The 27,711-nt window shown below is 47.7% G+C and overlaps 1 protein-coding gene across 6 annotated transcripts in view; it reads right to left on the minus strand.

Annotated features, from left to right (window-relative positions):
• The window catches only part of SENP7 (SUMO specific peptidase 7), an 81,898-nt gene that overhangs the window by 29,127 nt on the left and 25,060 nt on the right, over positions 1-27,711 (minus strand). For all 6 annotated transcript variants that reach the window (XR_003852929.1, XM_029579102.1, XM_029579101.1 and 3 more), the window contains 6 exons: positions 27,567-27,685; positions 24,865-25,034; positions 17,709-18,084; positions 16,281-16,459; positions 1,870-2,016; positions 123-156 (listed from right to left, as the gene is read on the minus strand). Coding sequence is in view for 5 of the 6 variants with exons in the window: in XM_029579102.1 (XP_029434962.1) it covers positions 123-156; positions 1,870-2,016; positions 16,281-16,459; positions 17,709-18,084; positions 24,865-25,034; positions 27,567-27,685 (1,025 nt within the window). In the remaining variant the exon portion in view is untranslated. The remainder of the gene's footprint in view (positions 1-122; positions 157-1,869; positions 2,017-16,280; positions 16,460-17,708; positions 18,085-24,864; positions 25,035-27,566; positions 27,686-27,711) is intronic.

Here is a 27,711-nt window from a genome sequence, read left to right on the forward strand (position 1 = left end):
AGAGACAGCTATTTGGGTTAATTAAGATAAAGAGCTCCTGCACACACATTCATTACCCTAAAATATGTTCAGTTTGAAAGAGAGAATTCAGTTATAAAGAAGGGCACAAACAAGTATTTTACCTTGAAAAGGGATCTCAATGCATTCTGTTGCAAACTTAAAAGAAAAAAGAAAAAGAAAAATTAGTTTTTCATTCGATCAAAGAAAGCGATTGCTCAGAAATGTGTTCATGTTTCCTTGTAGAGCAAGTGAATGTATTTTCTGTGCACCAAGCTCCTGTGCTCCACCTCTCTCCTGCTTTGCCAATCTGTGCAAGAACTCTGGAAGAATGCATTAACTCTTTGGCTGCTTTAGCAGCAAGTGGTAAATTGTTATGGAAGAGAAATGCAATAGTTTGCCCCTAAGGAACCCAACTGAAAATACATAAGTCAGAGGTTCTTGATGCTCCCCACGCTGAGAAAAATCCCAGAAACTGAAGCTAAATGGGTGATACTGGAGGGATACTTTCCTATTGGTTCAGTAATAATATTCCACTGGGAGGAATACAGGAGCAATCAGAATGAAAGAAAGGGACCAGACTTGGCAAGCAGTGCTCAATAGTCATTGAGTTCAGTGTCATGATTTCTGTAGTAACTTGACAGAGGTTGCACATAGATACATCAGAAGTCAAACTGCAGGGCAGGGGTCACCAACTCCCTGCTTCACCCGAGGGATGGCCCTCGAAGGAACCTCGGGAAGCCGAATCCTCTTTCCAATCTATTTTCCCTAACTCCAGACTGCAGGTTTTCACCTCTACCATCTATCTGCTGGAGGCAGAGAAATACTGAGGGGGTGGCAGGTGGCACTCTCGTTATGTAGCAGTGCCTCAAAGTTTTGTTCTCTGCCTCCATCTGCTGGTAGGGATCCAAAATCCACTTGTCTGGACTAATCCAGGGTATGAACAGGAACCTGAGCTCAGCTGGTCCTGGCTGAGAGTATGACCATGTCTCCGGCAACAGAGGGAGAGGGCGAAAGCCTTCACTATCAAGCCTCTCTCATCCATCAACCGCTTTATTTTTTTTTTACGTCCACGCCTGAAAAAAGCTGCCGGACTAAAGATGCTCAACTAAGGGAGGGACCCATTGTTGTCACCTCAGGAATACAAGCGGTGACAAGCAGTAATCTTCCTCTTTTTACTACAAGCAATCCTGATATTTATTTATTTATTTATTTATTTAAAGAGTCTTCTATACCGATGTTAGTCGAAACATCATCTCGGTTTACATGGAACAAAAGCAACGGAAATTACAAATAACAGGGGAAGGGTAGGGGAACAAAAACCAAAAGGAGAGCAGTGAAGCATAGGAACAATTAACAAGTGAACTATAATGTCATAAGAACAAAGTCAATTAACAAGTGAACTATAATGTCATAAGAAAGTCAGTTCACCATCTGCTGGAGACAGAAAATACTGGAGAGTTGATATTGGGGCAGGGGTGTATATATCATGATGTCAGCTTTTACTCTGTCTCCACCTGCTGGTAGAGGTGCATAACCCACTGGCCTGCCTGAGTGCACAGGAAAATCCATAAACCATTATTAAGGTGGACTTGGGGAAATCCACTGCTTATCCCTGGGATAAGCAGCATGAATCTATTGACCTTTTGGGATCCTGCTAGATGCTTGTGACTTGGATTGGTCACTGTTGGAAATAGGATACTAGGCTTGATGGACCTTTGGTCTGACCCAGTTGAATAGAACACATCTAAGCCAAAAAATGCTCTAGAAATATATTTGATAAAAACCCACCGTCTGGACTGATCCTGGTACGTACAGGGAAAGAGGAATTTTAAGGACCAAGAGCATCAGTGGAGGTCAGCATATACTTACCTTGACTGGACCTCGTGATCTTCCTGTCATTCGAGCAACGTATATAGAAACAAACTCTATTTCGATTGGTGAATTCCTCAGCATTCTGCCTTCGGTCTGTGCAGCTGTAGTTTTATGTGAGTTATTCTCAAATAGATCATCTAAAATCTGTATAACCAATAACAAAAACGACTCAGTAGACTGAAAAACAGTTTTGATGCCCATTGGAAACCATTTTCACTATAGTCTTACTGTGACATTCTTTCCTCTCACTATGCCAATAGTGCCATGTGCCAAACTTATTTTCGCTTCAATACAAATAATTCTACAGCACAAAAAAACTGGGAAACCAATATTCAGCGCTACTTACCTTGCTAAATAGGGACTTATCCGGCTAAGTAGCGCTGAATATCTGGTCCCATTCAGCAGCTGCCACATAGCTGGATATCTATTTATCTGGCTAAGCAGTTGGACGGATAAGTGGTAGCTGGGCTATTGTCATTCTGGGGAAGCACAATATTCAAACTTATCTGGTTATGTTCGCCGGTTAAGTCAGATCTGCTCAACAGCAGATCTGAAATTAGCCAGATAAGACTTATCCGGCTAACAAGCAATTTCACTGAAGACATTCAGTTGCATAACCACGCTGCTGAATATCCCTTGTAAGTTAGCAGGATAAAACTTACCTGGCTAATTTACTTAAATGTTTATCTTTGAATATCGAGCTCTGCATAGTTAGAAATTCCACCATTAAACAGCACAATTCTTTTTCATTGGTAACATTTTAAAAGATTAATTTAACTTGGATAACAAAACAAAACTATGAGGACCTGCTCAATTGCAAGTACAAAATGCAATTGTCTTATGTACCTGGTTTACTTCTTTCTAATCAGAGCCCCACTGTTTTAACTCAAAGCCTCTTATTTGGTTTTGGGTGTCTGTCTGTCTTGCCTAGTTTGTAAGTTCCAAGGAGCAGGGACAGTCTCTTATGTGTCTCTCAATAATGCTGAATATATCTGATAGCACTATACAAAGAAACATTGTTTCGTACCTGCTAATTTTCGTTCCTGTAGAACCAAGGATCAGTCCAGACCGCTGGGTTATGCCTCCCTTCCAGCAGATGGAGTCAGAGAAAAAAGCTGAAGGCACCCCCTGATAACCCAGTGTGCCACCTGCGATCCCTCAATATAATCAATATCAAAACAGAATGAAGTAAATTTAAAACAACCAATGACTAGATCAAGAGAACTCCTCTGAACAATAACCTGTGAAAACTACGTACATGAACAGAGTATGGATTAGAATGCTTCTTGTTGCGGACTCTCCGGAACACTATACCCCTGGAAGGGCTTCTGGACTGATCCTTGATACTACAGGAACGAAAATTAGCAGGTAAGAACCAATTTTCCTTTCCCGGTACGTACCCGGATCAGTCCATACCACTGGGATGTACCCAAGCTGACCTAAATGGGGTAGGACCTGGAGAGTCCTGCTCGAAGCACACTGCTGCCAAAAGAAACAACATCCAGAGCCCGGACATCCAAACGGTAATGCTTAGCAAATGTGTGCAAAGATTTCCAAGTAGCTGCTCTGCAAATCTCCTGTGGCGAAACACATTGGCTCCCTGCCCAAGATGCTGCTTGAGATCTGATCAAATGAGCTTTAAGACCTTCTGGCACTTGCCAGCCGTGACATATGTATGCCGAAGCAATGGTGTCCTTCAACCATCGGGCAATAAGAACATAAGAACATGCCATACTGGGTCAGACCAAGGGTCCATCAAGCCCAGCATCCTGTTTCCAACAGTGGCCAATCCAGGCCATAAGAACCTGGATTGAAAGCCTTACATCCCTTCTTAGGACCGTTCCATAAGACAAAAAGATGGTCTGACAAAGGAAAAGCATTAGTTATTTCCAAGTACTGCAGAAGTATCCGGCGGACATCCAGTCTCCTCAAGTCATGAGCCTGAGAGTTTCGATCTAAATCAGGAAAAGTTGGTAACTCAACTGACTAGTTTACGTGAAACACTGATACCACCTTCGGCAGAAAAGAAGGCACCATCCTAAGCGAAACCCCAGAACCCGAGATCCACAAGAATGGTTCGCTGCAGGACAACACTTGAATCTCAGATATTCTTCTGGCTGAACAGATGGCCACTAGGAACACCACTTTGAGTGTTAAATCTTTCAACATAGCCAGCTTGATAGGCTCTGTGGGCACCGCAGAGCCCACAGAGAACCAAATTCAAACTCCAGGAAGGACACACTGGCCGCACCAGCGGATGTAAATGTTTGGCTCCCTTCAAAAAAACGCGCCACATCAGGATGTCCTGCAAGAGATGTACCATCAACTTTACCTCTTAAACATCCTAATGCCGCTACCTGAACCCGGAGCCAGCTGTATGCCAGTCCCTTCTTTAAGCCTTCCTGCAAGAAAGTGAGAATGTGCACAATAGAGGCCTGGCGCGGGGACACCTTCAACCCGCTGCACCAGGAATCGAAAACCTTCTACACTTGAACATAAATGAGAGAAGTAGAAGTCTTCCGTGCGCGCAGCAGAGAAGAGATAACCGCATCCGGATACCCCTTCTTTCTCAACTGCTGCCTCTCATAAGCCAAGCCGCTAGACAAAAGCGAGTAGTCTGATCGAAAAATACTGGACCCTGCCGAAGTAAATTCGGAAGGTGACAGAGACGCAAGGGACCGTCGACCACTAGGTTGATCAGATCTGCGAACCACGGCCTCCATGGCCATTCTGGAGCTACGAGAATCATCGGCCCCCAGTGGGACTCTATTCACCTCAAGACTTTTCCCACCAACAGCCAAGGAGGAAACACAGAGTAGTACGTTGTGGGGCCACGGAAGGACCAAGGCATCTACCCCATCCGCCCCGTGCTCCCTCCTGTGACTGAAGAAACGCCTGCCTTTGCATTCAGCTGAGTAGCCATCAAATCCAGACAGGGCAATCCTCACCAACGAATCAAGAGCCGCTTTGCCTCCTTGGACAGCTCCCACTCTCTGGGGTCTAGCCGCTGGCGACTGAGAAAATCTGCCTGAACGTTGTCCACTCCGGCTATGCGAGCCGCCGTTAAGCAGACCAGATGGCGCTCCGCCCAGACCATCAACTTGTCCGCCTCTGTGGCGACTGGACGACTCTTTGTTCCTTCCTTGTATGATGATGTACGCCACAGCCAAAAGACAGCACACCTGCGACATCAGCTTGAGCATTCTGTTCTGTGGAAGAAAAACCTTGCCCACAACTTTGTTGAAACGGGCTCCCAGGAATTGCAACCCCTGGGAAGGTACCAATTGACTCTTCGCGAAATTGACTACCTATCCGAGTGAGTGGAGACGAAGCAAAACACAGACCGAACCACCACTTTGCAAAGAGCCTCAGACTTCATCCGAATGATCCAGTTGTCCAAATAGGGGTGGAGCAAAATCCCCTCTCGTCTGAGGGCCGCTGCCACTACCACCATCACCTTGGTGAATACGCGAGGAGCCGTCGCCAAACCAAATGGAAGCACCCGAAACTGGTAATGCTCGCCCAAGACCATGAACTGCAGAAACTTCCAATGACGCTCTTGGATTCCTATGTGCAGGTAAGCCTCAGTCAGATCCAAAGAGGCCAAAAATTCTCCTTTGTGGACGGCCGCAATGATGGACCTCAATGTCTCCATGCAAAAACGAGGTACCTGAAGCGCTCTGTTGACCTTCTTTAAGTCTAATATTGGACGGAAGGAGCCCTTCTTCTTGGGCACTACGAAATAAATAGAATACCTTCCGGTCTGATGCTTCTCCGGCGGGACCGCGGCAATCGCACCCAGAGCCTTCAAATGAGCCAAAGTCTGGTGTACCACCTGCTGCTTTGCCCGGGACCCGCAAGGAGACACCAAGAACAGATCCCATAGTGGGCGAGCAAAATCCAAAGTGTAACCGTATTCTATGATGTTTAGAACCCACTGATCCGAAGTAATCTTGACCCATTCCTCGTGAAACAGAGAGAGGCGACCTCCGATCTCCGGAACTGAGGAATGGGCCGGCGCACCTTCATTGGGTAGACTTATTTGCAGTGAATCCTTGGGAGGCTCCGTCACGAGGAGGCCGTCTACCGCGAAAGGAATGAGCCCAAAACTGGGCCGTGCTGACCCTTGTCGCGGAGGAAAGGACGGGGCCCTACCCGCACGAAATCAGCGTTGACCCCGAAAATGACCCTGAAACGAGCCGAAAGGGCAAGAAGACTTGGGCTTATCCTTCGGGAGCTTGAAAACCTTATTGTCCCCTAAGGACTTAATTAGGTGCTCCAGGTCAACACCAAACAACAGTTTTCCTTTATATGGGAAGGAACCCAGCTGAGACTTCGACAAGACGTCAGCCGACCAGTTGCGAAGCCAAAGAAGCTTCCTTGCCGACACCACTGAGGCCATTGTGCACGAGGATGTACATAGGAGATCATACAAAGCATCCGCCGTATAAGCTACTGCTGCCTCCATATGGTCCGCGTGTTCCCCCTCCGCCGGGGGAAGCTTCTGAGTTGTGAGCAACTGCAGCACCCATCTAAGAGTAGCTCTCTGCATGAGACTACTACACACGGCCGCCCTGACGCCTAGCGCCGATACCTCAAAAATCCTTTTGAGAGGAACCTCCAGCTTCCTATCCTGGAGGTCCTTAAGTGCTGCCACTCCCGTCACAGGAATGGTTGTGCGCTTAGCGATCGCCGAGATGGCCGCGTCCACCTTAGGAATCTTAAGGAGATCCAAAGACTCCTCCAGAAGTGGATAAAGCTTTTAGGAAAATTAGTTCTTACCTGTTAATTTTCGTTCCTGTAGTACCACGGATCAGTCCAGACAATGGGTTGAGCCTCCTGTCCAGCAGATGGAGACAGACTAAAACTGAAAGGGTATCCTATATGAGGACACAGCCTACCCTGAGGCCCTTCAGTATAACCATTATCAAAGCAGAAAAACATGAAGATAAATAAAATGGAATCAAGCAAGCAACAGAAGAACTGGAGCAAACCACAAGAGAACTCTATAAACGTTGAACAAGTACAGACAATGACTGAACTCTGTAGATGGACGTTTTTGCATGAATGCCCACAACCATCGCATAGATGCTTCCGGTGCCTCTTATTGATGAGCACATAGGAAAAAGGAATCATTTGTAAGGCAGCATTTGATGAATGGTTTAAGAAGCTTCGAGTGGATAATAGACAGTAAAGGGAAAGGTGTCTGGACTGATCCGTAGTACTACAGGAACGAAAATTAACAGGTAAGAACTAATTTTTCTTTCCCTGTACATACCCGGATCAGTCCAGACCATGGGTTGTACCAGAGCTTCCCTAAACAGAGTGGGACCGAGCCAGCCCCGCTCGAAGAACCTGCCGACCAAAGGAACCAAAACAGGTGCCTGAACATCAAGGCGGTAATGCCGAGCAAAAGTATGCAGAGACTTTCACGTAGCTGCCCTGCATATCTCCTGCGGAGAGACCGACTAACTCTCTGCCCAAGAAATTGCCTGAGAACACAAGGAATGAGCCTTCAGACCCTCAGGGACCGCCGGCCCTGACAGATATAGGCCGTTGCTATCGCCTCTTTCAACCAACGAGAAATCGTAGTTTTAGAGGCCTGTTTGCCCCGGTTGGGCCCACTCCACAAGACAAATAGATGATCCGAAGACCTGAAGATAACGCATGAGAATGCGCTTCACATCCAGATGGCGTAGATCATCCCCACCTGTGCTTGTAATATTCGCAGGAGAGAACGCGGGAAGCTCCACTGACTGATTGACATGAAAGGCAGACTCAACCTTCGGCAAGAAAGACGGGACCGTCTTAAGAGAGACCCCAGTGTCCGAGAAATGTAAGAAGGGCTCACGGCAAGACAACGCTTGAATCTCTGACACCCATTTGGCGGAGCAAATAGAGACCAGAAAAACCGTCTTAAGCGTCAGGCGTCAGATCTTTGAGGGTAGAATGGCAAAGGGGCTCAAAGGGAGCAAGACAAAGAGCCCAGAGGACCAAGTTCAGACTCCATGAGGGTCAACTGGGACGCAGTGGCGGCTTCAAATGTTTAACCCGCTTGAGAAAACGGACAACATCCGGATGAGACGCAACCGCGTAGCCTTCAAGACTGCCCAAGAGAGAACAGAGGGCAGAGACCTGTACTTGGAGCGAGCCGAAGGATAGGCCCTTAGAGAGACTGCGCTGGAGAAAAGAAAGAACTAGCGAGACTGAGGCCAAGTGTGTCGAGACACCCGATTCCGCGCAGACAAGTTCGAAGACCTTCCAAACCCAGACATATGCAAGGGAAGTATAAGTCTTGAGAGTCCGCAAAATAGTGGAAATGACATCCTCCGTATATCACGATTTGAAGCTCCAGGGAGGAAGATTCAGAACCAATGTCAGGAAGTATTTCTTCACGGAGAGGGTGGTGGATGCCTGGAATGCCCTTCCGGAGGATGTGGTGAAGACCAGAACTGTGAAGGACTTCAAAGGGGCGTGGGATAAACACTGTGGATCCATAAAGTCAAGAGGCTGCCAATGAAGAGTGGGTGACTCGCCAGAATGATGGCTACTGCCTGGAGTCAATACCCTTATTAAATAAACATACACAGGCTTGACTCCAACATCGCTCTAAGCTTCAACAGCAAGAGGAAATGTGGAAAAAAGGATTCACACTCACAAAGAGGGGAGTAGCTGGCTTGTTACGGCGGTTACTACCCCAAATCAAATAAGCCGATACTTCACTTTCAATGCATATACAGCATAGTTCTCTGATTCAACGGCAGGGGAGAAGAAAAGAGGGTTTGCACTCACAAAGCGGGGAGTAGCTGGCTTGTTACGGCGGTTACTACCCCAAACCAAATGGGCCTGATACTTCACTTTCGATGCACATCCAGCATGGCTCTCTGCTTCAACGGCATGGGAGAAGACTTATACGTCACGCATATCCAGCATAGCTCCCTGCTTCAACGGCAGGGGAGAAGAAAAACAACCAATAAGGGCTAATAACATAGTCTGGGTAAAACAAATAAGCATGGGTGCAGCTTGCTTATTGTGGCAGCTACTACCCCAAACTAATCAAGCTAGATATTTCACTTGGATGCAGCTCCATCACTGCTCTCTACATTAAAGGTGGGGATGGAAGGGAAATAGAACCAAGAGCTAAGAGAAACAGATAAGTATGAGAGAAAATATGTGTGAAGCTTGCTGGGCAGACTAGATGGGCCATTTGGTCTTCTTCTGCCGTCATTTCTATGTTTCTATGTTTCTATGTTTCTATGTAGTCTCCACCGTTCAAAAGCCAGGCTGCTAGACAAAAGCGATCCGCCTGGTCGAAAAATACGGGACCTTGCCAGAGAAGGTATTGAAGATGACCGAGACGAAGAGGGCCGTCCATCGAGAGGTTGACTAGATCCGCGAACCACGGTCTGCAAGGCCACTCGGGAGCTACGAGAATGACTGGACCTCGGTGGAGCTCTATCCGACTGAGCACTTTCCCTATCAGGGGCCACGGGGGAAATATGTACAGAAGGATGTCGCTCGGCCAGAGAAGGACTAGAGCATCTATCCCTTCCGAGCAATGCTCCCTCCAGCGGCTGAAGAACCTGGGAGCTTTGGCGTTGTGCAAGGTTGCCATCAAGTCCAGGTGCGGAGGACCCCACCTGCTGACGATCAGTTCCATGGCGCCATCAGACAACTCCCACTTGTCTGGATCTAGACGTTGACGACTCAAGAAGTTGGCTTGAACATTCTCCTTGCCCACAATGTGAGAAGCTGCTAGGCACTCCAGGTGGTGCTCCGCCCACACGAAGAGCTGACTTGCTTCGAGGGCCATCAGGTGACTCCTGGTGCCCCCTTGGCAATTGATATATGCCATGGTGGTAGAGTTGTCTGAGAGTACCCGGACTGCCCGTCGGCGAAGAAGGGAGAAACGCCTTGAGAGCCAGATGAACCGCCTGAGCCTCTAGGCGGTTGATGTACCAGTGAGATTGGGCTGGGGACCAGTATCCCTGCATGGCCTGAGACTGGCAGACCGCTCCTCAGCCGGAGAGGCTGGCGTCCGTCGTGACTACCATCCACTGCGGGGTCTGAAAGGACATTCCACGTAGAAGGTGCTTGAGCGATAGCCACCATTGTATGTCGTTGATGGTAGAGTTGGAGAGCGGGAGCGGCGTCTGAAACTGTTCCGATACCGGCTTCCAACGGGACAGCAAAGCTCTCTGTAAGGGACGCATATGCGCAAATGCCCAGGGGACCAAGTCGATCGTGGAAGCCATGGTCCCCAGGACCTGTAAATAATCCCACGCCGAGGGAAGAGACATGGAAAGGAAGTTTCGAACCTGATCCATTAGCTTGAACACTCTCAAGTCCAGCAGAAAAACCTTGCCAACATGGGTATTGAAGTGAGCCCCTAGGAATTCTAAGATCTGGGTCGGTCGGAGATTGCTCTTGGAAAAACTGACTATCCAACCCAGGGACGAGAGAAGAGCAAGGACGCAGTCCACTGCCTGACGGCACAGAGTCTCCAACTTGGCCCGTACTAATCAGTCGTCCAAGTACGGGTGGACCAGAACTCCGTCCCTCCTGAGGGCGGCCGCCACCACCACCTTGGTAAACGTGCGTGGTGCCGTGGCGAGGCCGAAGGGCAGAGCCCGGAACTGGAAGTGTTGGCCCAAAATGCGGAAATGGAGATACCTCTGATGTTCGGCACGAATCGGTATGTGCAGGTAGGCCTCCGTCAGGTCGAGAGAGGCAAGAAATTCTCCGGAATGGACCGCCGCTATCACTGCCCGCAGTGTTTCCATCCAAAAATGGGGCACCTTGAGTGCTCAGTTGACCCTCTTGAGATCCAGGATGGGACGGAAGGAGTCATCCTTTTTTGGAACCACGAAGTAGATAGAATACTGACCGGTGCCTTGTTCCGCCTCCGGAACCGGGACTATCGCCCCCAGGCCCTGGAGTCTGGTGAGAGTCTGAGTCACAGCGGCCCGCTTCTGTTGGCCGCACGGGGAGACTATGTACAGGTCTGGAATGTCACGAGCAAATTCTAAGGCGTAGCCTTTTTCGATTGTCTCGAGGACCTACTGGTCCGAAGTAATTTTGACTCATTCCTCCCAGAACAGAAATAGACGACCACCTAAATTGGGAATGGAGGGATGGGCCGGCGGAATCTCATTGGGAAGTGGGCTTGGCCGCGGGGCGATGTGGAGTAGCATCTCGGAAGGCCCGGCGGCCTCGAAAGGACTGAGACCAGGACTGAGCCCTGGAGGAATTTCCCCTAGAGAAGGCGCCCCTCGCTCTTGGGTTATATCTTCGCTGACCCCAGAAACGGGTATGGATAGGGAAAAAAGTTCTCCACTGTTTCGGGCGGTCCTCAGGCAGCTTATGAACCTTGTTTTCACCCAAGGATTTAATAAGCTGTTCCAGGTCCTCGCCAAAAAGCAACTTACCTTTAAAGGGGAGTGTTCCCAACTGCGCCTTGGAAGACGAATCAGCCGCCCAGTTTCGGAGCTAGAGAAGCCGTCTGGCTGAGACTGCCGAAGCCATCGCCTTCGCCTGGACCCTGAACAGGTCGTAGAGGGCATCCGCCCCATAGGCTATAGCGCCTTCCAACCTTTCAGCCTGCTCTGCCTCTGCAGAAGGGAGGTCCTGGGTGCTGAGAAAACTTTGAATCCACCTAAGGCTTGCCCGCTGCATGAGACTGCTGCAGATCGTCGCCCATACACCCAAGGCCAAGATTTCAAAAATGTGCTTGAGATGGAATTCCAGCTTGCGATCCTGGACATCCCTCAAGGCCGTAGCCCCCACCACCGGGATGGTGGTGTGCTTAGTGACCACAGTCACAGAAGAATCCACCTTAGGCACTTTCAATAAGTCTAAGCACTCCTCTGGGAGAGGATAAAGCTTGTCCATGGCCCTCCCGACGCGAAGACCCGACTCAGGGACCTGCCATTCCCGGAGGAGCATTAGCTTGTGCATAGGGTGGAAGAGAAAGGCGCACAGCAGAGCCCTGAGTCCCGCCAGGACCAGGTCTGCAGAAGCTGGCATCGCAGCCGAGAATTCGTCCACTGGGCGACACTCAATCCCCAATTCCTCGGTGATGAAGGGGATAAGGGGCTCCAATTCCTCCCTTCTGAAGAGACGGAGAACCCGGGGGTCATCCCCCTCAAGAGGGGGAGGAGTGTCAACAAAATCCGGGTCCTGACCCGGGTCCGGGACAGACAGGGGGGCGGGGATCCGGAGAGGGGGGGGGCCCCGGGACCACCCAAACCCGAAACGACCCCTGCGCATCCGGAGCCGCTGGAACAGGAGGAACGGTAACTCGAGGAAGCTTAGCTAGGGGGCAGCCAGGGAGGGGGTCCGACTCCTCTTGCAAACTTGCCAAATAGGATTTATGCATTAACGGGCGGATTTTCAAAGCCCTGCTCGCTTAAATCTGCCCGGATTTATGTGAGCAGGGCCTTGCGCGGCGGCGCGCCTATTTTCCATAGGCCTGCCGGTGCGCGCAGAGCCCCGGGACTCGCGTAAGTCCCGGGGTTTTTTGTCGGGGCGTGTCGGGGGCGGGGCCGATCGACACGACGTTTTGGGGCGGGCCCGGGGGCGTGGCCATGCCCTCCGGAACCGCCCCTGGGTTGCGTCTCGGCGCGCCAGCAGCCTGCTGGCGCGCGTGGATTTACTTCTCCCTCCGGAAGGCGTAAATCCATGGACAAAGGTAGGGGGGGTTTAGATAGGGCCGGGGGGGTGGGTTAGGTAGAGGAAGGGAGGGGAAGGTGAGGGGAGGGCGAAAGAGAGTTCCCTCCGAGGCCGCTCCGATTTCGGAGCGGCCTCGGAGGGAACGGAGGCAGGCTGCGCGGCTCGGCGCGCGCCGGCTGCCCAAAATCGGCAGCCTTGCGCGCGCCGATCCTGGATTTTAGAAGATACGCACGGCTACGCGCGTATCTACTAAAATCCAACGTACTTTTGTTTGCGACTGGTGCGCCAACAAAAGTACGCGAACGCGCATTTTTTAAAAATCTACCCCTAAGAGCACAAATTCTGATGAAAAATGGGGTCTGGAACCTCCGGGGGGGGACAGAGGTGGGGGGGTGGGGTCAAGACCTGCCTCAGGAGACTGCGCAGGACTCAAATCGGGGGGGGGGGGGGGGGCACTCTAAAAAATCAGGGTCCTGCGAGTCCTGCTGCCCTGAAAAAGAAGCAGCTGAAAAACCCAAAATGGCCACCGTTCCCGCGGTTTGACGGCCCGGGAACGGCGCGGCCATGCGTTTGAGAGGCCTTGCTCGGGCTCCTGAAGGCATAGCGACCGCGGAGGAACCTTCTCTCCCCGGCAAACAGCGAGAGCAGAGGCCATCTCTGGAGAGACAGACTGAGGAATCTCTGCAGGCCAGACACAAAGGGGAGTGCGGCATGGCCCCGATATGGAGGAGGAGCAACAATTAAGATCAGCTGGGCTGCCGGGGCTGAAAGGAGTAGAGGCAGAAGATTGAACTCTGCGCACTCACAACTCTCTCAAAGGCTGACAAGTGCTAATAGCACTATTTCACAGGTAATCAGATGAAGGGAAACTTTCTTTCTTTTTTTTTTTTTTAAACAGTGCAGGGGAAAACACGTCCCTGTAGGCAGCTCTAGGAAAAAATCATCCCGATGAAGGGAGAGAAAGATTAGAGAGAGAGGGGCTGTACAGGGGGAGTGAATGGCACCACCAATTTCGACCCCCGCAGCCGAGGAACACCGAGAATAGGGAGCCTAGGCTATGTAAAACAAGGGGCAAAGCCCCCCTAGGCCCCCTCAAGAGCGAGGAGTCAGGTACTGTGTCTCCTGTAAGAGAATCCACAGAGTCCAATCAAAACAAATTATTATTTTTATTTTTTTTGTATAGATTAATAAAGAATAAATACTTGCTTGATCCAATCAGTGTTAGAGAAAAAGGAAAAAAGTCCCCAAGAGGGACGGAGAAGAAGAAAGACAGGGAACCACAGGGTGAGCTGTCCCATCTGCTGGAGACAGACAAATACTGAAGGGCTACAGGGTAGGCTCTGTCCTCATATAGGATACCCTTTCAGTTTTAGTCTGTCTCCATCTGCTGGACAGGAGGCTCAACCCATGGTCTGGACTGATCCGGGTACGTACAGGGAACCATGGCTCTACTTACTCACAGGCTGGCTTCAGGCGCATCCCATTCCCGAGTCATAAGCAACAAAAGCATCGGGTGAAAAGGAAAGGTTTTAGGGGGGCCCGAAGACCCGATCCCCAGAGGAAGGCTCCGCCATGGGCTGCGGCACCTGAATATCGAGTTCCGCGAGCACATGGGGGATCAAGGGGTCCAGCTCCTCCCTGTGAAATAACCAGAGCACTCGCGGGTCATCCCCTTCAACTGGGGCTGCATTGTCAACTCCATCGCCCGTGGAAGGATCCTGAGGATCGTGATCTGGCTGGACAGGGGATGGTGGCACCACAGTGTCAGGAACTTTATGAGGTGGCTGGACCCTAGGGGCCGCTGTACCCTCTGCAGGCCTAGGAAGCTTTGCAGGTGGAGGCTCCTGCAAATTCCAATCTGCCTCCACCTCCATGTAAGCTTTATGCAACAAAATAATACAAATTGAGAAGAAAAGGGGTGCTGCCGCTTTAAGGGTCCCCCCCTGGAGGCAACACCCTTTCAGGGCTTAAATTATGAGGAGAAAGCTGCGGAGAGGATTCCCCTCCCCCCGGAGCCATGCGTAGTATCAGGCCCTGAATTGGACAAAATGGCCGCCGTTCCTACGCTTCGCGGGGACGGGGACGGCCTCTGATTGCAAGCAGGGAGACTTTTCTCTAACCCTGGCAATCGCGTAAGGGATGGCCGCTTGCCTGCACCCGGTAACCGAGAAGGGCCTCCCCCGCCCCAGGGATGTAACGCGAGCAAAGTCCCTCGCGGGAGAGCCACGCTGCCTGCTCTCCACAGGCGGAGCAGCGCACTCCCCACGGCATGGCCGTCCCGGGTTAGCAGTTACACCCCCCCGGAGACCCAGGAGATTACAACCGGCTATGTCTAAAAACTTTTAAATGCTTTTTTTTAAAAAAACTTTTAAAGCCAGCAAACCAGGGGAACGACAGGTCCCTGGGCTCTTAACAGAGGAATGAAGCTTCTCTGTATCGTTAGGGGGGAGGGACCGGCCCACCGGTAAATCCTCCCTACTCACCGGGGGTGAGGCACCAAACGTCTCCGGGAAATTAGGATGTAGGGCACCCGGCCCAGCCTTGCCTGCTACCAAGTGGGGAAAGACCCCCCCACCCCCCCACCCCCTCGGGAGGTCTGCAGCCGACTGCTTGCTGAGTGACCTTATTAAACTCGAAAACAACTTTCTCTTTTTTTTTTTTTTTTTTTTAAAGTAACAGTTGATCTAGCCAAAGGTAACTAGGGATACAAAGAATAATCCCTCACACTAACGAAAGATCAAAAATTTGAAAAAGGATCAGGACCGCAGGTTATGCCAGCCTTCATCTGCTGGAGTCAGAGAAATACTGAGGGATCGCAGGTGGCACACTGGGTTATCAGGGGGGGGGGGGGGTGCCTTCAGCTTTTTTTCTCTGACTCCATCTGCTGGAAGGGAGGCATAACCCAGCGGTCTGGACTGATCCTGGTACGTACAGGGAAATGATGATGATCATCATTAATGTAGTGCTATGCAAGAAAAATTTGAGGAGAGACTTGCCAAAGAGACAAAAGCCAAAACCTTTGTCCAAATTTGTTAAAACAAGAAACCTGCAAAGACATCAGCGGGACAGTTACAAGGTGGAGGGGAGGGGGTGAAAAGGGCACTCAGGGAGGATAAGACCATAGCAGAAAAGCTCCATGAATTCTTTACTAAGGAGGACATTGGTGAGAGGCCCATACCTGAATCATTCAAACATTATAAAGAGGATGGAACAAAGGCTAGAAAGTTATAGCTCTTCAGCTTGGAACGAGAGAGGGGGATACATAAATATAACAGAGGTTATAAAATCTTGGGTTGGGTGGAACAGGTAAATAGGGATCGGCTATTTACACTTTCAAATAGTACTAGGACTAGGGGGCACTACATGAAACTAGCAAGTAGCAGATTTAAAACCAATTGGAAAATGTATTTTTTCATTCAACACACAATCAAGCTGTGAATTTGTTGCTGAAGGATACGGTCAAGGCATCTAGCATAGCTGAGTTTAAAAGGGGCTTGGATAAAATTCCTGGAGGATAAGTCCATCAACAATTATTAGCCAGGTGGACTCTGGGAAACCCACCACTCATCACTGGGAATGAGCCACAAGGAACTGGATCTACTCTTTATCTGCCAGGTACTTCCTAATGACCCAGACTGGCCATTGTCTGAGACAGAATGCTGGGCTCTTTGGTCAGATTCAGCTTGGCACATCTTATCTTGGCAGCCTTCTGCTGAGCTAATGAGAAGCTAACTTACCTCGCTCTGCTCATTTTCTTCTTGGATGCTCGCTGGTGACTGTTCTGACGGGGATGACTTAGTGGTCACTGCGGTTTCCTCTGTGTCACATATGTCACCCTGCAGAGTCTGCAAATGCACAATCTCAGCATTCTGACATCTATGAGATTCTCCTTCCTCTTCATCACTGGAAAGAACAACTAAGCAAGAACAAAATGCTTTTAATTGCAGTACAAATTTTCCCATTTTATCACTGGCACTCACTACACTTTTCCAGAGCTGCAGGCTGATAGAAATTCTGAGCTTGAGACAGCAAACAAGCTATCTGGTCATGTCAATAAAATGCCCCACTTGCATTACCAGTACAAAATGATCAGAATCTCACTGCATGCCAGCTTTTACTGCCAGGCACATCAGACTTTTTCACCTGTTCAAGTAATGGCTGAGCTCATAGAAAAAAGCTGGAAAGACTCAAACGACAAATCAGAAAGAGCCTTTTTTATTTTGCTATCATATTGGGATTTCTACATCCAATTTTCAGCTCTGTTCTTGCATTTGGGCTGGCCTGGGCCAGAGTTCAATCATGGATTCCATATGGAAAGAACCTGAACACACTACTTGGCCATCATGTTGGCTGCCATACTAATTCTACCAATGTGATATATTATCACTTCCCAATATCTACAGAATTTCTCTTGCAGGGTATTCTTTAAAAATCCTGCAATAATGCTATCAATGTTAAAGGCTATGACATCACCAAATGTTCTATTATCCTTCTAGGGAAAAGTTTTATAAACTGATAGTTCTGCAAGCTGAGAACCTCACCACAAATATATATCTTTCACATTGTTATTCTAATCTGACCCTCAAGAAAACATGTATAAAAAAGCATGAATACGTTCTATATTAGTTTAAGTCAAAGCAATTCAATGACCTCGTTCTTTAAAATAGACATGATTTCAAGTCAATTTAAGAGTGATATTACAAATGCAATTACTCTATCATCTCAAGAAAAATAGAATAAGCAACCTGTACACCCCATTAACAATGACTATCATCACTGGCCATGAAAAACCAGTGGCCATGAATCTCTCAACGCAATTTATTTGGTTTGATGCTGGCAAATGAACTTTGTGCTTGACTGTATATAATAAAACTTTGCCTTTGAACTTTTAAGGACATTGTTTGAACCTTTAAGTTCCTCCTCCTTTTATTGATTATCCATCTTTGATGGTTGGATTATTGCCTATTGTCTGCAGAAAACCAATGGCGCCAACAAAAATGATCTGGCTGCCAGTTCTCACCAAAGGTGGCCAAAAGTCCACCAAGCTTCACAGTGATTTCTGCTGCTCTGACTTGGGCTGTAAGGCAAGTTGGTCAAAGGAAGTCTGAGAGGCCCAGCCTCAAACACAGATACCGCAAATAGAACCCAACAGCTGTCATACTTACTTGGATCAGCTGAATCAGCAGATCGTTTACGACAATGTGGCCCGATGTGCAACTTCCTCAGATTTGGCAATTTCTGTCCAGTCTTCAATTGATCAGTCATATTAGCCCGTAGCGAAGTCCTCAAACTGTTGCTGCTTGTAGAAGATGATTTACAATTAGAAGCCTTGGAAAATAAGTCCAAGTTAGGTTTCTGTGTGCAGGCAACAGAGGGCTCCATGCTGTTCCCATGGCAAGTTAACTCCTGTTCTTTCTCTGGAGGCTGTGGTCTGTTCTCCTGAAGCTCCAAACTCTGGCATTGCTTCCTGAGACAATGGCGATTCCTATTTGAACTTCTGTTGATGGGAGATAAGGTTGAGCAACATATCTTAGGTTCCTTCTGCAAATCAGAGATCAGTGGAAGCATTAGCCATTGGCAGCTTTCTGGTTATGCATTTTCCAAATTGTTTATGTGGACTTAAGGCTCAAAAACGTTGTACATGATACTTTGTTATTGGACTAACTTAATACATTAAGAACATTTTACAAAGTGACAGATAAAGAACTGGTTCTCAGACAACCATTTTGCAATTCCAATAATAAGTAAATATCAGAACTACAAGGAAGCTACGAATAAATTGAAGAAAGACTTAAAACCAAATTCCAAAGACATATGCAGAGATTATGTAAGATGCTCCTTGCTTTCATGGCAGGCAGTGAACAGATTCAGGAAACGGTCATTCAAACCGAATTGTATGCTGAAGCGAGGATCCTTTTCAACACGTGGCGTGGTTTGAAGGTCAGCTTGCCCAGCAGAAGCATAAAAAGGCTTCAAAATGCTCCATCTGTTATAAAACATATTTCAGCTTGAAGACCTGCTTAAATCCAGTGCATTATATCTACTAACTTGGACACACATCACAAACTGATAACATACACAGCCAACAAGTGGAATGCTAAAAGTGGGAACGCTGCTTTGGTAACATTGGGTGGCACCTTTCTTTGAATTCAGAGCAGGTGGAAGAAGACTTGGCACAGCTAAAGGTAAATTGGTTCTTACCTGCTAATTTTTGTTCCTGGAATACCACAGATCAGTCCAGACAAGTGGGTTTTGCATCCCAGCAGATGGAGGCACAGAATAAAAACTTTTCAGGCACTGCTCCATAACAGATTGTGCCATCTGCAGTCCCTCAGTTCTGACCCAACACAGAGGAAAAAAAACTCCAACTCCCACTCAATCTCAATCAAACTTTCCCTTCTAGGGTGGAGCCCTCTGAACTGGAGCCTTCACACCTGAACAAGGAACTGAAAACCAACTAGTTCCATTGGTTCAACATATATACATGCGGAAAGTTCTGAATTAGATTCTAATCACAGCTACAACAGTCTTTTGGAACTAAGGGGATGGGCCTTTGGACTGATCTGTGGTATTCCAGGAATGAAAATGAGCAGGTAAGAAACAAAAAACTTTCCATTCCTTTCCTGTTTATACCCTTGATCAGGCCAGACAAGTCCAAGCTCCCCTACACTGGGCGGGACCCCAAAAGATCCACTCAAATCGTATCCTCCTGCGCCCAAACATCCAGTTGGTAATGTCTGGTGAAAGTGTGAAGCGTAGACCATGCTGCATCTCTACCGATCTTTCCTGAGGTGACCAACTAACACTCCACCCAGGAGGCTGCATGTGCCCTAGCAGAATGCGCTCGTAACCCTACTGGGCCACATGTCCTTTACAAAGATAGGCAGAAAAAATGGTCTCCTTTAACCAGCAAGAAATCATGGCTTTAGACGCCTGACATCCTTTCTTCACGCCACTGAACAGAACAAAGAGATGATCCAAACGAAAAAAACTGTTTGTGATCTTAAGATACCGCAACAGAATCCAATAAATGAAGTTCTCTCGCCGGCAGCATCTCCTGCAACCAATTCAGAAAAGTGGGAAGCTCCACCATCTGGGTCACATGGAAAGAGAGAAAACTACCTTCGGTAAAAAGGAGGGAAACGTACGTAGCGTCACACTATCATCCACAATCCTTAAGAAAAGATCTCTACATGACAGAGCCTGAAGCTCCAAAATCCGTCTGGCCGAACAAATTGCCACCAGAAAAATAGTCTTAGATGAGATCTTTCGCCAATGTCCCCCCCCCCCCGTAAACGCTCAAAAGGACGACAATACAGCACTCGTAGAACCAAGTTAAGGCTCCATTCACACAACTTCCGAAGTGGAGGCTGAAAATGCTTGATCCCCTTCAGAAAACAAACAACATCCAGATGAGAGGCCAAAGGCATCCTCCGCAGCCTGCCTCTAAGGCATCCCAAGGCTGCCACCTGAACCCGAAGCGAGTTATAGGCCAGTCACTTTGACAAATCCTGTTGCAAAAAGGCCAAGACTGGAGGAAGGTCCACCCACAACTGATCCAGACCTTCCTCCAAACATCAGGACTCAAAGACCTTCCACACCCTGGAATATGCTAGGGAAGTAGCAGGCCTCCTAGCCTGCAGCAAAAGTGACAATAATCAGCTCAGAATATCCTTTCAGCTACATGCGTCGCCTCTCAAATGCCAAATTGCGAGACAAAAGTGAATCACCCTATCCGAGAAGATGGGTCCTTTCTGAAGCAACCCTTGTGGATGAGCCAACCTGAGAGGGCAATCTATTCCAAAATGTACCAGATCTGCAAACCATGGAAGGCGTGGCCACTCCGGAGCCACCAGAATCACCTTCCCTGGGTGACCTGCTATGCGACGCAAGATGCGACCTACGAGAGTCCAGGGAGGAAACACGTAGAAAAAAATCCCTTTCGGCCAAGGAAGAACCAGAGCATCCATCCCCTTGGACCAGACCTCTCGCCTGTAACTGAAAAACCGAGCCATCTTGGCATAGCCATGCGACACCATCAGGTCCAGCTGCGGGTTGTTCCACATGGCGCAAATGAAGTTGAAGGCCTCAGAGGATAACTTCCATTCCACCGGGTCTAACTGCTGCCTGCAGAGCAAATCTGCTTGCACATTGTCGACTCCTGCGACATGTGATGCTGCTATTTCTTCCAGATGCAGCTCTGTCCAGACAAACAGCTCCTGAGCCTCCAGGACTACCGTGCAACTCTTCGTCCCTCCCTGATGATTGATATACGCCATTGTCATCGAATTGTTCAAGGTCCTTACCATTATCCCATGAACCTGAGTAAAGAACAACAACTATGCTCTGCATATCACTCTCATTTCCAGGTGATTGATAGACCAGGATGCTTCCGCTGGTGCCCACAGGCCTTGCACCATCCATCCCTGACAGGCTGCCCCCCACCCTCAACCTCCAGATCCACTCCCCTTTTCCAAATTATGGCGCGACAGCTACCATGAGAGACTGGATCAGGATTCCTCCTGCAGAGGTAAGGGAAGATGATGCTCCTGAAAACAGATCCCAAGGGGATAAAAGCGCCCTCTGCAGTGGACGCATGTGAGCAAAACCCACGACACCAAATCTGGCATGGATGCATGAAGCCCAGCACCTGCAAATAATCCCAGACCCTGGGCACCAAAAGGTATAATAGACGAGTCACTGGCACCTGCAACTTCACAACCCAGTCTAAAGTCAGGAACACCTGCCAATCTGGGTGTCGAATCGTGGACCCAGGTATTCCCAAAGACTGGGTAGGCACTAGATGACTCTTCACCAAATTTATCACCCAACCTAGCAACTGCAATCTTTCCATGACCCGTCAAATAGACTAACAGCATTCCTCCTCAGACTTTGCAAGAATGAGCAGGTCATCCGGGTAAGGATGGATTAGAATTCCCTTGCCTCTGAGGGCCGTCGCTACCACTATCATCATCTTTGTGAATGTCTGCGGTGCTGTCGCTAGCCTGAAAGGGAGAGCTTGGAACTAGAAGTGCTGCCCTAATATCATGAGCCTAAGAAACTTCTGATGTTCCACTTGTATGGGGATATGCAGGTAAGCTTCTGTCAGGTCCAAAGATGCCAGAAAACCCCACCCTGCAATCACCGTCTGCAATGTTTCCATACGGAAGCACAGAACCTGTAATGACAGATTGACCTTCTGAAGATCCAGAGGAGGCAGAAAGGTGCCTTCCTTCTTGGGAACCATGAAATAAATCTACTATCTCCCCAGTCCCTGCTCTGCTGGCAGGATTGGAACAATAATGTCCAGCCTTTACAACCAATGTAGCGTGTCCCGAACCACCTCTCGCTTGCTTCAAGATGAGCAATGAGACTCCTGAAAGGCTTCCCTGACTGGGCGCGAAAATTTTAAAGTGTAACTGTCCTTTACTACCAATAGAACCCATTAGTCCGATGTGATCCTGGTCCACCTCCCGTAAAAGCGGTATAATCTTCCCCCTACAGACTCTACGGAAGAGTGGACCTCCCTGGCCTCATTGCGAGGACTTTCCTCCTCCAGTCCTCTGACCAGAAGAATCCCTGAAGGGTCTGTGGGCACCCCGAAAGGACTGCTGCCTTCCTGAGGTTTGCTTTTGTCCGGAGGCTGAAAAACTCTTGCCGGATTGAAACCTCCTCATAACCTGAAAATGGGGAGGAAATTTTTTCTTGCTACTCTTCGTGTCCTCCGGCAACCTATTTCCTTGAGACTCCCCCAGCTGTTTCATCAGCTGGTCGAGATCTTCATCAAACAGCAGCTTCTCTTTAAAGGGAAGATTACAGAGCTGGGTCTCGGACCACATATCCGTTGACCAGTTTTACAACCACAAGAGCTGGTGAGCCATAACTGCTGAGACCATACTTCTGGCTGACATGCAAACCAGATCATACAGCTCATCTGCCATGTAGGCTACCCCAGCCTCCAACCCAGCCGCCTGCGTGGAATTGGCTGTCTGGGAGGAATCCTTCTCCTGAGCCTTCTGTACGCAGCATAAATAGGAACGCTGCATCAGGCTACCACAGATAACTGCTCATAGACTCAAAGCAGAGACCTCAACATCCATTTTAATTGAATCTCTAGTTTATGGTGTTCTATATCCCTCAGCGTGGCAGACCCCACCACTGGAATAGTCTTCTTCTTGGTCACTGCTGAGTCTGAAGCATCCAGGTCCATGGTCTCTTCTGTCAATGAATATAACTTTGCCTCGCCCTACTGACCTGGAGGCCTGTCTCAGGAGAATCCCACTCCCAATTTACTAACTTCTTCACCTGTTTGAGCACTGGAAAAGCCCTAGGAGGACCATGCAGTCCATCCAGAGCCGGGTGCATCCCTTCATTATCTGACTCCTCTTGGGCAACATTAATTCCTAACTCCTCCAGGACCTGTGGAATAAGAGGCTGCAAATCCTCCTTAATGAACAAATCAGAAAACCCTTAAGACATCTCCTTCTACCCTGGTATTTCATCTGGATCCTGGGCGTCCTTGTCCACATCCAGATCCCCATGCAGACTACCATCCACAGGACCATTAATTATCCCCCGGATCATCTGCCGGATCCTCCTGCAGGTCATCGGAGTCATCCTCATCCTGAACTGCAGCATGCCCAAGACCCAGGTGTCTGAGCAAGCTCCCAGACCCCAATCCTCCAGCCCCCCTCCCCCCCCCCCCACTGAGGCCATCTTTGCTCTCTTAGACTCTTAGAGGAACGACACGGCTTCTGGTCCAGGGGCTGCTTCCTCCCTGCCCCCTTCCTTACCAAATAGGCCTTGTGAAGGAGCAGAACAAAATCCGCTGAGAAATCTTCCATCTCCGCAGAATCCTCGGTCTGTACACTGCCATCAGACTCTCCCCCCATTCCTGGTCCTCTGCTAGAGATTGGACCATCAGAGAAATGGAAAGGGGGGGGGCGGGGGAGTCCCTGGGCCATCCGGAAGCCTCCTGCTTCTTACTGCATGCCTCAGCCAAATTAGCTGTATCCCCAATTCCCTCAGAGCCCTCTGCAGCAGGCCCTGCCAACCTGGTGGCTCTTCACCTGCTGCCTGCCTCGGCAGAGGTTCCCCCCGCCCCCCCGAGGAACAGTCCGCACAAACTGCAGTAGAATTAAGCTGTGCCACGAGTCGCATGTCCTGCAGGATCCCCTCCATGGTGCCATTGTCCCTGTGCACGTGGCCTGATCACAGAGCCGCGTAGTTAAGCAGGCCCATAGAGATGCGTGATCTCAAGATCCTGCTGCTGCTGCGAGCCACCCTTCTCAGCTGCTCTGGACCCCGGGGCTGATGAGGGCCTGTCACTCTCTCCCCATGGCACTATCAGCTCCCGCTGAAGCTTCACACCACCTGTCAGGCCTTGCAAGCTGATAAGCTTTCCTAGATTTTTTTTTTTAAACAATTTAAAGGCACAACTCCCTTTCAGACGATAACCTTCACTAAAGAGGCATACTTCCCTGAATAAGGATGAAGGCATGGGGGAAGAAACCACAGAAAGAGAGTGGCTATCAATCCTTCCAGTTGCTGCAGGCAGAGACCAGACAGTGATCATCAACCCCCCGCTCCTGAGGGATGACCCCGCTTGGGTCATCCCTCAGGCTCTACCTGAGGGATGACCCAAGAAGGTGCCTAACACCTCAGGGAGTACATCTTCTCTTGCAGACTTTCTTCTCTCTTTCCTTTCTTTTCTTTTTTTTTTTAATTTCTCTCAGACTGCAGGTTTGCATCTCTATCATCTGTTGGAGACAGAGAAATAATGACAGACTGCAGGTGGCACTCTTTGTTATGTAGCAGTGCCCGAAAAGTTTTTATTCTCTGCCTCCATCTGCTGGTAGGGATGCAAAACCCACTTGTCTGGAATGATCTAGATTATGAACAGGAAAGCTGATTTTTACTGCTGACCGTTTAAGTTTAGACGTTTCCAAGTCTCAGTGCCCTAATTCTACGTGGTTAAGTTTTAGCTGCCAGGATTTAGGCTGGCTTTCATTTGAAAATCTAGCCAGCTAGATTCAGGCTGAAAATCAGCTTAATTTTGAAGGCCAAACTTTGGCCAGCTAAATTAAGCGCTCAGGCATCGTTTTGAAAATTGACCTGTTATACCTGAATTCTAATAATGCTTGAACATGTGGAAAGGCAGGTTAAAAAAATTCAAAATGATTATGTTTTATATTATACTGTTTATGGGGAAAAAAAAAAGCACTAAACAGTTTGTTTTTGTTCACCTATGAATGCTTAATAACTTCAAATTTTACTGAGCAACTCTGTAAAAGTCTTCCCAGTAATACACAGTTAACTTACAAGTTGCTCAGTTGATTTCTCATGCGAGCTGGAGCTACTCTGATCTGAACTAGAACCACTACTTCTTCTCTTTCTGCTCCAGGAATTCAGACCGTTGTCTTCCTCTGAACCGGGGCCTGTACAGTTAAGAATTTTACTTCCTTTTTGCTGGGCATCACTCTCCTGATTACCTATGTTGAAACAGAATAAACACAGGGGTATGGATTCAATCTGCATAACAGAATACAGGTCCACTGGAACAAAACACCAATCAAAATCACTGAATAAAATTCAGATTAGATGCAATCTGAGAAGTAACTATTCACCACGCACTATGAAGTTAGTGCAGTTAGTATAGCTGTGTTTAAAAAAGGATTGGATAAGTCCTTGGAGGAGAAGTCCATTACCTGCTATTAAGTTCACTTAGAGAATAGCCACTGCCATTAGCAATGGTAACATGGAATAGACTTAGTTTTTGGGTACTTGCCAGGTTCTTATGGCCTGGATTGGCTACTGTTCGAAACAGGATGCTGGGCTTGATGGATCCTTGGTCTGACCCAGTATGGCATTTTCTTATGTTCTTACTACTTAGACAGGATTCGGACTCTGAAACTAGAGCTGAATATCTTACCCTAACTTGACTCTTTGACTTCAGACACTGGATAGCAACAACCAAAGCTATCCCCAAGTATGTAAGCCATACTTCCCTATAAAAAGACAGTTTATTGATACAGAATACTATTGCAAACATATATTCGCACTGAAGTAGATATTTAAATCCTAAATGGCTAAGTAACTTAGCCGGATATAACTTATCCTTCTAAATTACGTGGATATTCAGCGGCATGGCTATGCCGCTGAATATCCATGTAGAAGCCACTAATTAGCCAGATAAAATGTATCAGTCTAAGTTTAGACCTGCTATTCAGCTTGATGTTACCCAGGTAGAGAGTCCATCAAGCTAGGTTGAGAGAACATTGCACAAATCTCATCTTTGTGTGAGTTTCCTCACTCCGAAGGTCATCAAATCTTCACAAGAGTGCACTGTTCTGTTCGTACTTCTCACTTTGAATGTCAAAGTGGCCCCTAACCACTAATACCTAAACCTCACCTTGAGTTCCTAGGTGGGCCTCCCATAGAGATATAAAAACCTATCTAGGGTAAGGGCATTATGGCTAGGCTCTCTCTCCTTCGCATAGATATTAGTGCAAATTGCGATAAACTGCCTATTACCATAAAACACACCCCTTTTCCTATCGCATGCGATATTTAGTGCATTTTGATAAATCCAGGCCTAAGTAAGTTATCATTGCTAAGTAGCACCACCCTGATCCACCCACAAAGTTCTCCAGTTAAGAGAAAGCCAGATAAATCATTTATTTGGCTATCTAGCAGCCACTGAACTTAAGTGGATATTCAGCAGATACTAGATAGCCAGATAAGTTTTACGGCTGTCTGCCAGCTGAATATTAGGCCCACTGTGTTCTTACTAAAATGCAGTCAGTCATTCACAATTTTGTGCTTTTGTAATTTTACAAATGTAAATCTTCACGCTAAGATGTCATTATTTGGTCTCCTAATAGCTTCTCCTCTGCAGTCCTGTGTGAAACTCTCAAACAACCAAGTCCTATCCCAGAGATGCAATACTCTTGTCACTGACTTACAATAACTTGGGTTTGGCTAGTGTCTTGGATAGAAGCCTTTATATACCTCCTTAGTCTATCTTAGATTATATGTCACGTATAAGGGTGTGCCACCTCAAACATGCACCACACAACACATTCAGCATCCCTTCAAATCATCTGAAAAGGTCAGAAATTAAGAAACAAACGGGAAGGACAATGTCTATCATCATCATGGCTTCTCTTTATTTATAAGGTCTATGAAGACTTGATCATGGTTTCTGTCATACTAACTTAATGCTCAAAGAAACCCAGTGTCAAAATAACGGAAGAAACCTCTAGTACTTACCACAATAATGTGCTTTATTAAGGACCTTCATAATAAGCACTACCAGTATTAGCAGATATACCTTTGCTGCTTTATATTTAATCATCGATCCAAAGTCTATTTTTTGTATATTTCAATTGCAAATAAAAGAGGATCAAAATCAACAATTTAGGTGTACTTTTCTTCTTCAAAGTGTGTCCATTATTGTTTTCAAAGTGTGTCTTTTATAGACTTTACTTTTCTCAATTTGGGTTGATTGCCATGGCGGATGCCCTTACTGGATACCCTTTCGTCTGACGTCAAAAAATGTATTTAATTCTAGTGATGAAAGTCTCTGATTGCAGAATCGAACATGGCGTACATTTTGTTGTTTGGACGTTTGTGTGGTGAGCTAGAGGTTGATTGCGTAATATATTTTGACAATGTGCTTTTTCTACAGCATGAAAATATGAATAAGTCAATGAAAATATACCCGTCGTAGAGTGACTATTCGAAACACACGTGTCGCGTAACCATTTATGAAGAAATCAACCCGAATTGAGAAAAGTAAAGTCTATAAAAGACACACTTTGAAAAAGATAAGTACACTTAAATTGTTGATTTTGATCATCTTTTATTGAAATATACAAAAATAGACTTTGGACCGATGATTAAATATAAAGCAACAAAAGTATATCTGCTATTACCAGTAGTGCTTATTATGAAGGTCCTTTTTAAAGCACATTATTGTGGTAAGTACTAGTGGATACTAACTTAATGATTCATGTACAAACCTTTAGGCTCCTCATGACAACTTCGTAGAGGATAAGGAGCTCGCTTCCTTCCCTTGCCTTGGAGATTTTCCATTTGCCTCTTAGAAGAAGCAGCATTTATTTTCTGTTGGTGTTCGTGCCTGTAAAACACCATTATACAGTTTAA

Source organism: Rhinatrema bivittatum, chromosome 15 (genome assembly GCF_901001135.1).
Source record: "Rhinatrema bivittatum chromosome 15, aRhiBiv1.1, whole genome shotgun sequence".
Lineage (NCBI taxonomy): Eukaryota > Metazoa > Chordata > Amphibia > Gymnophiona > Rhinatrematidae > Rhinatrema > Rhinatrema bivittatum.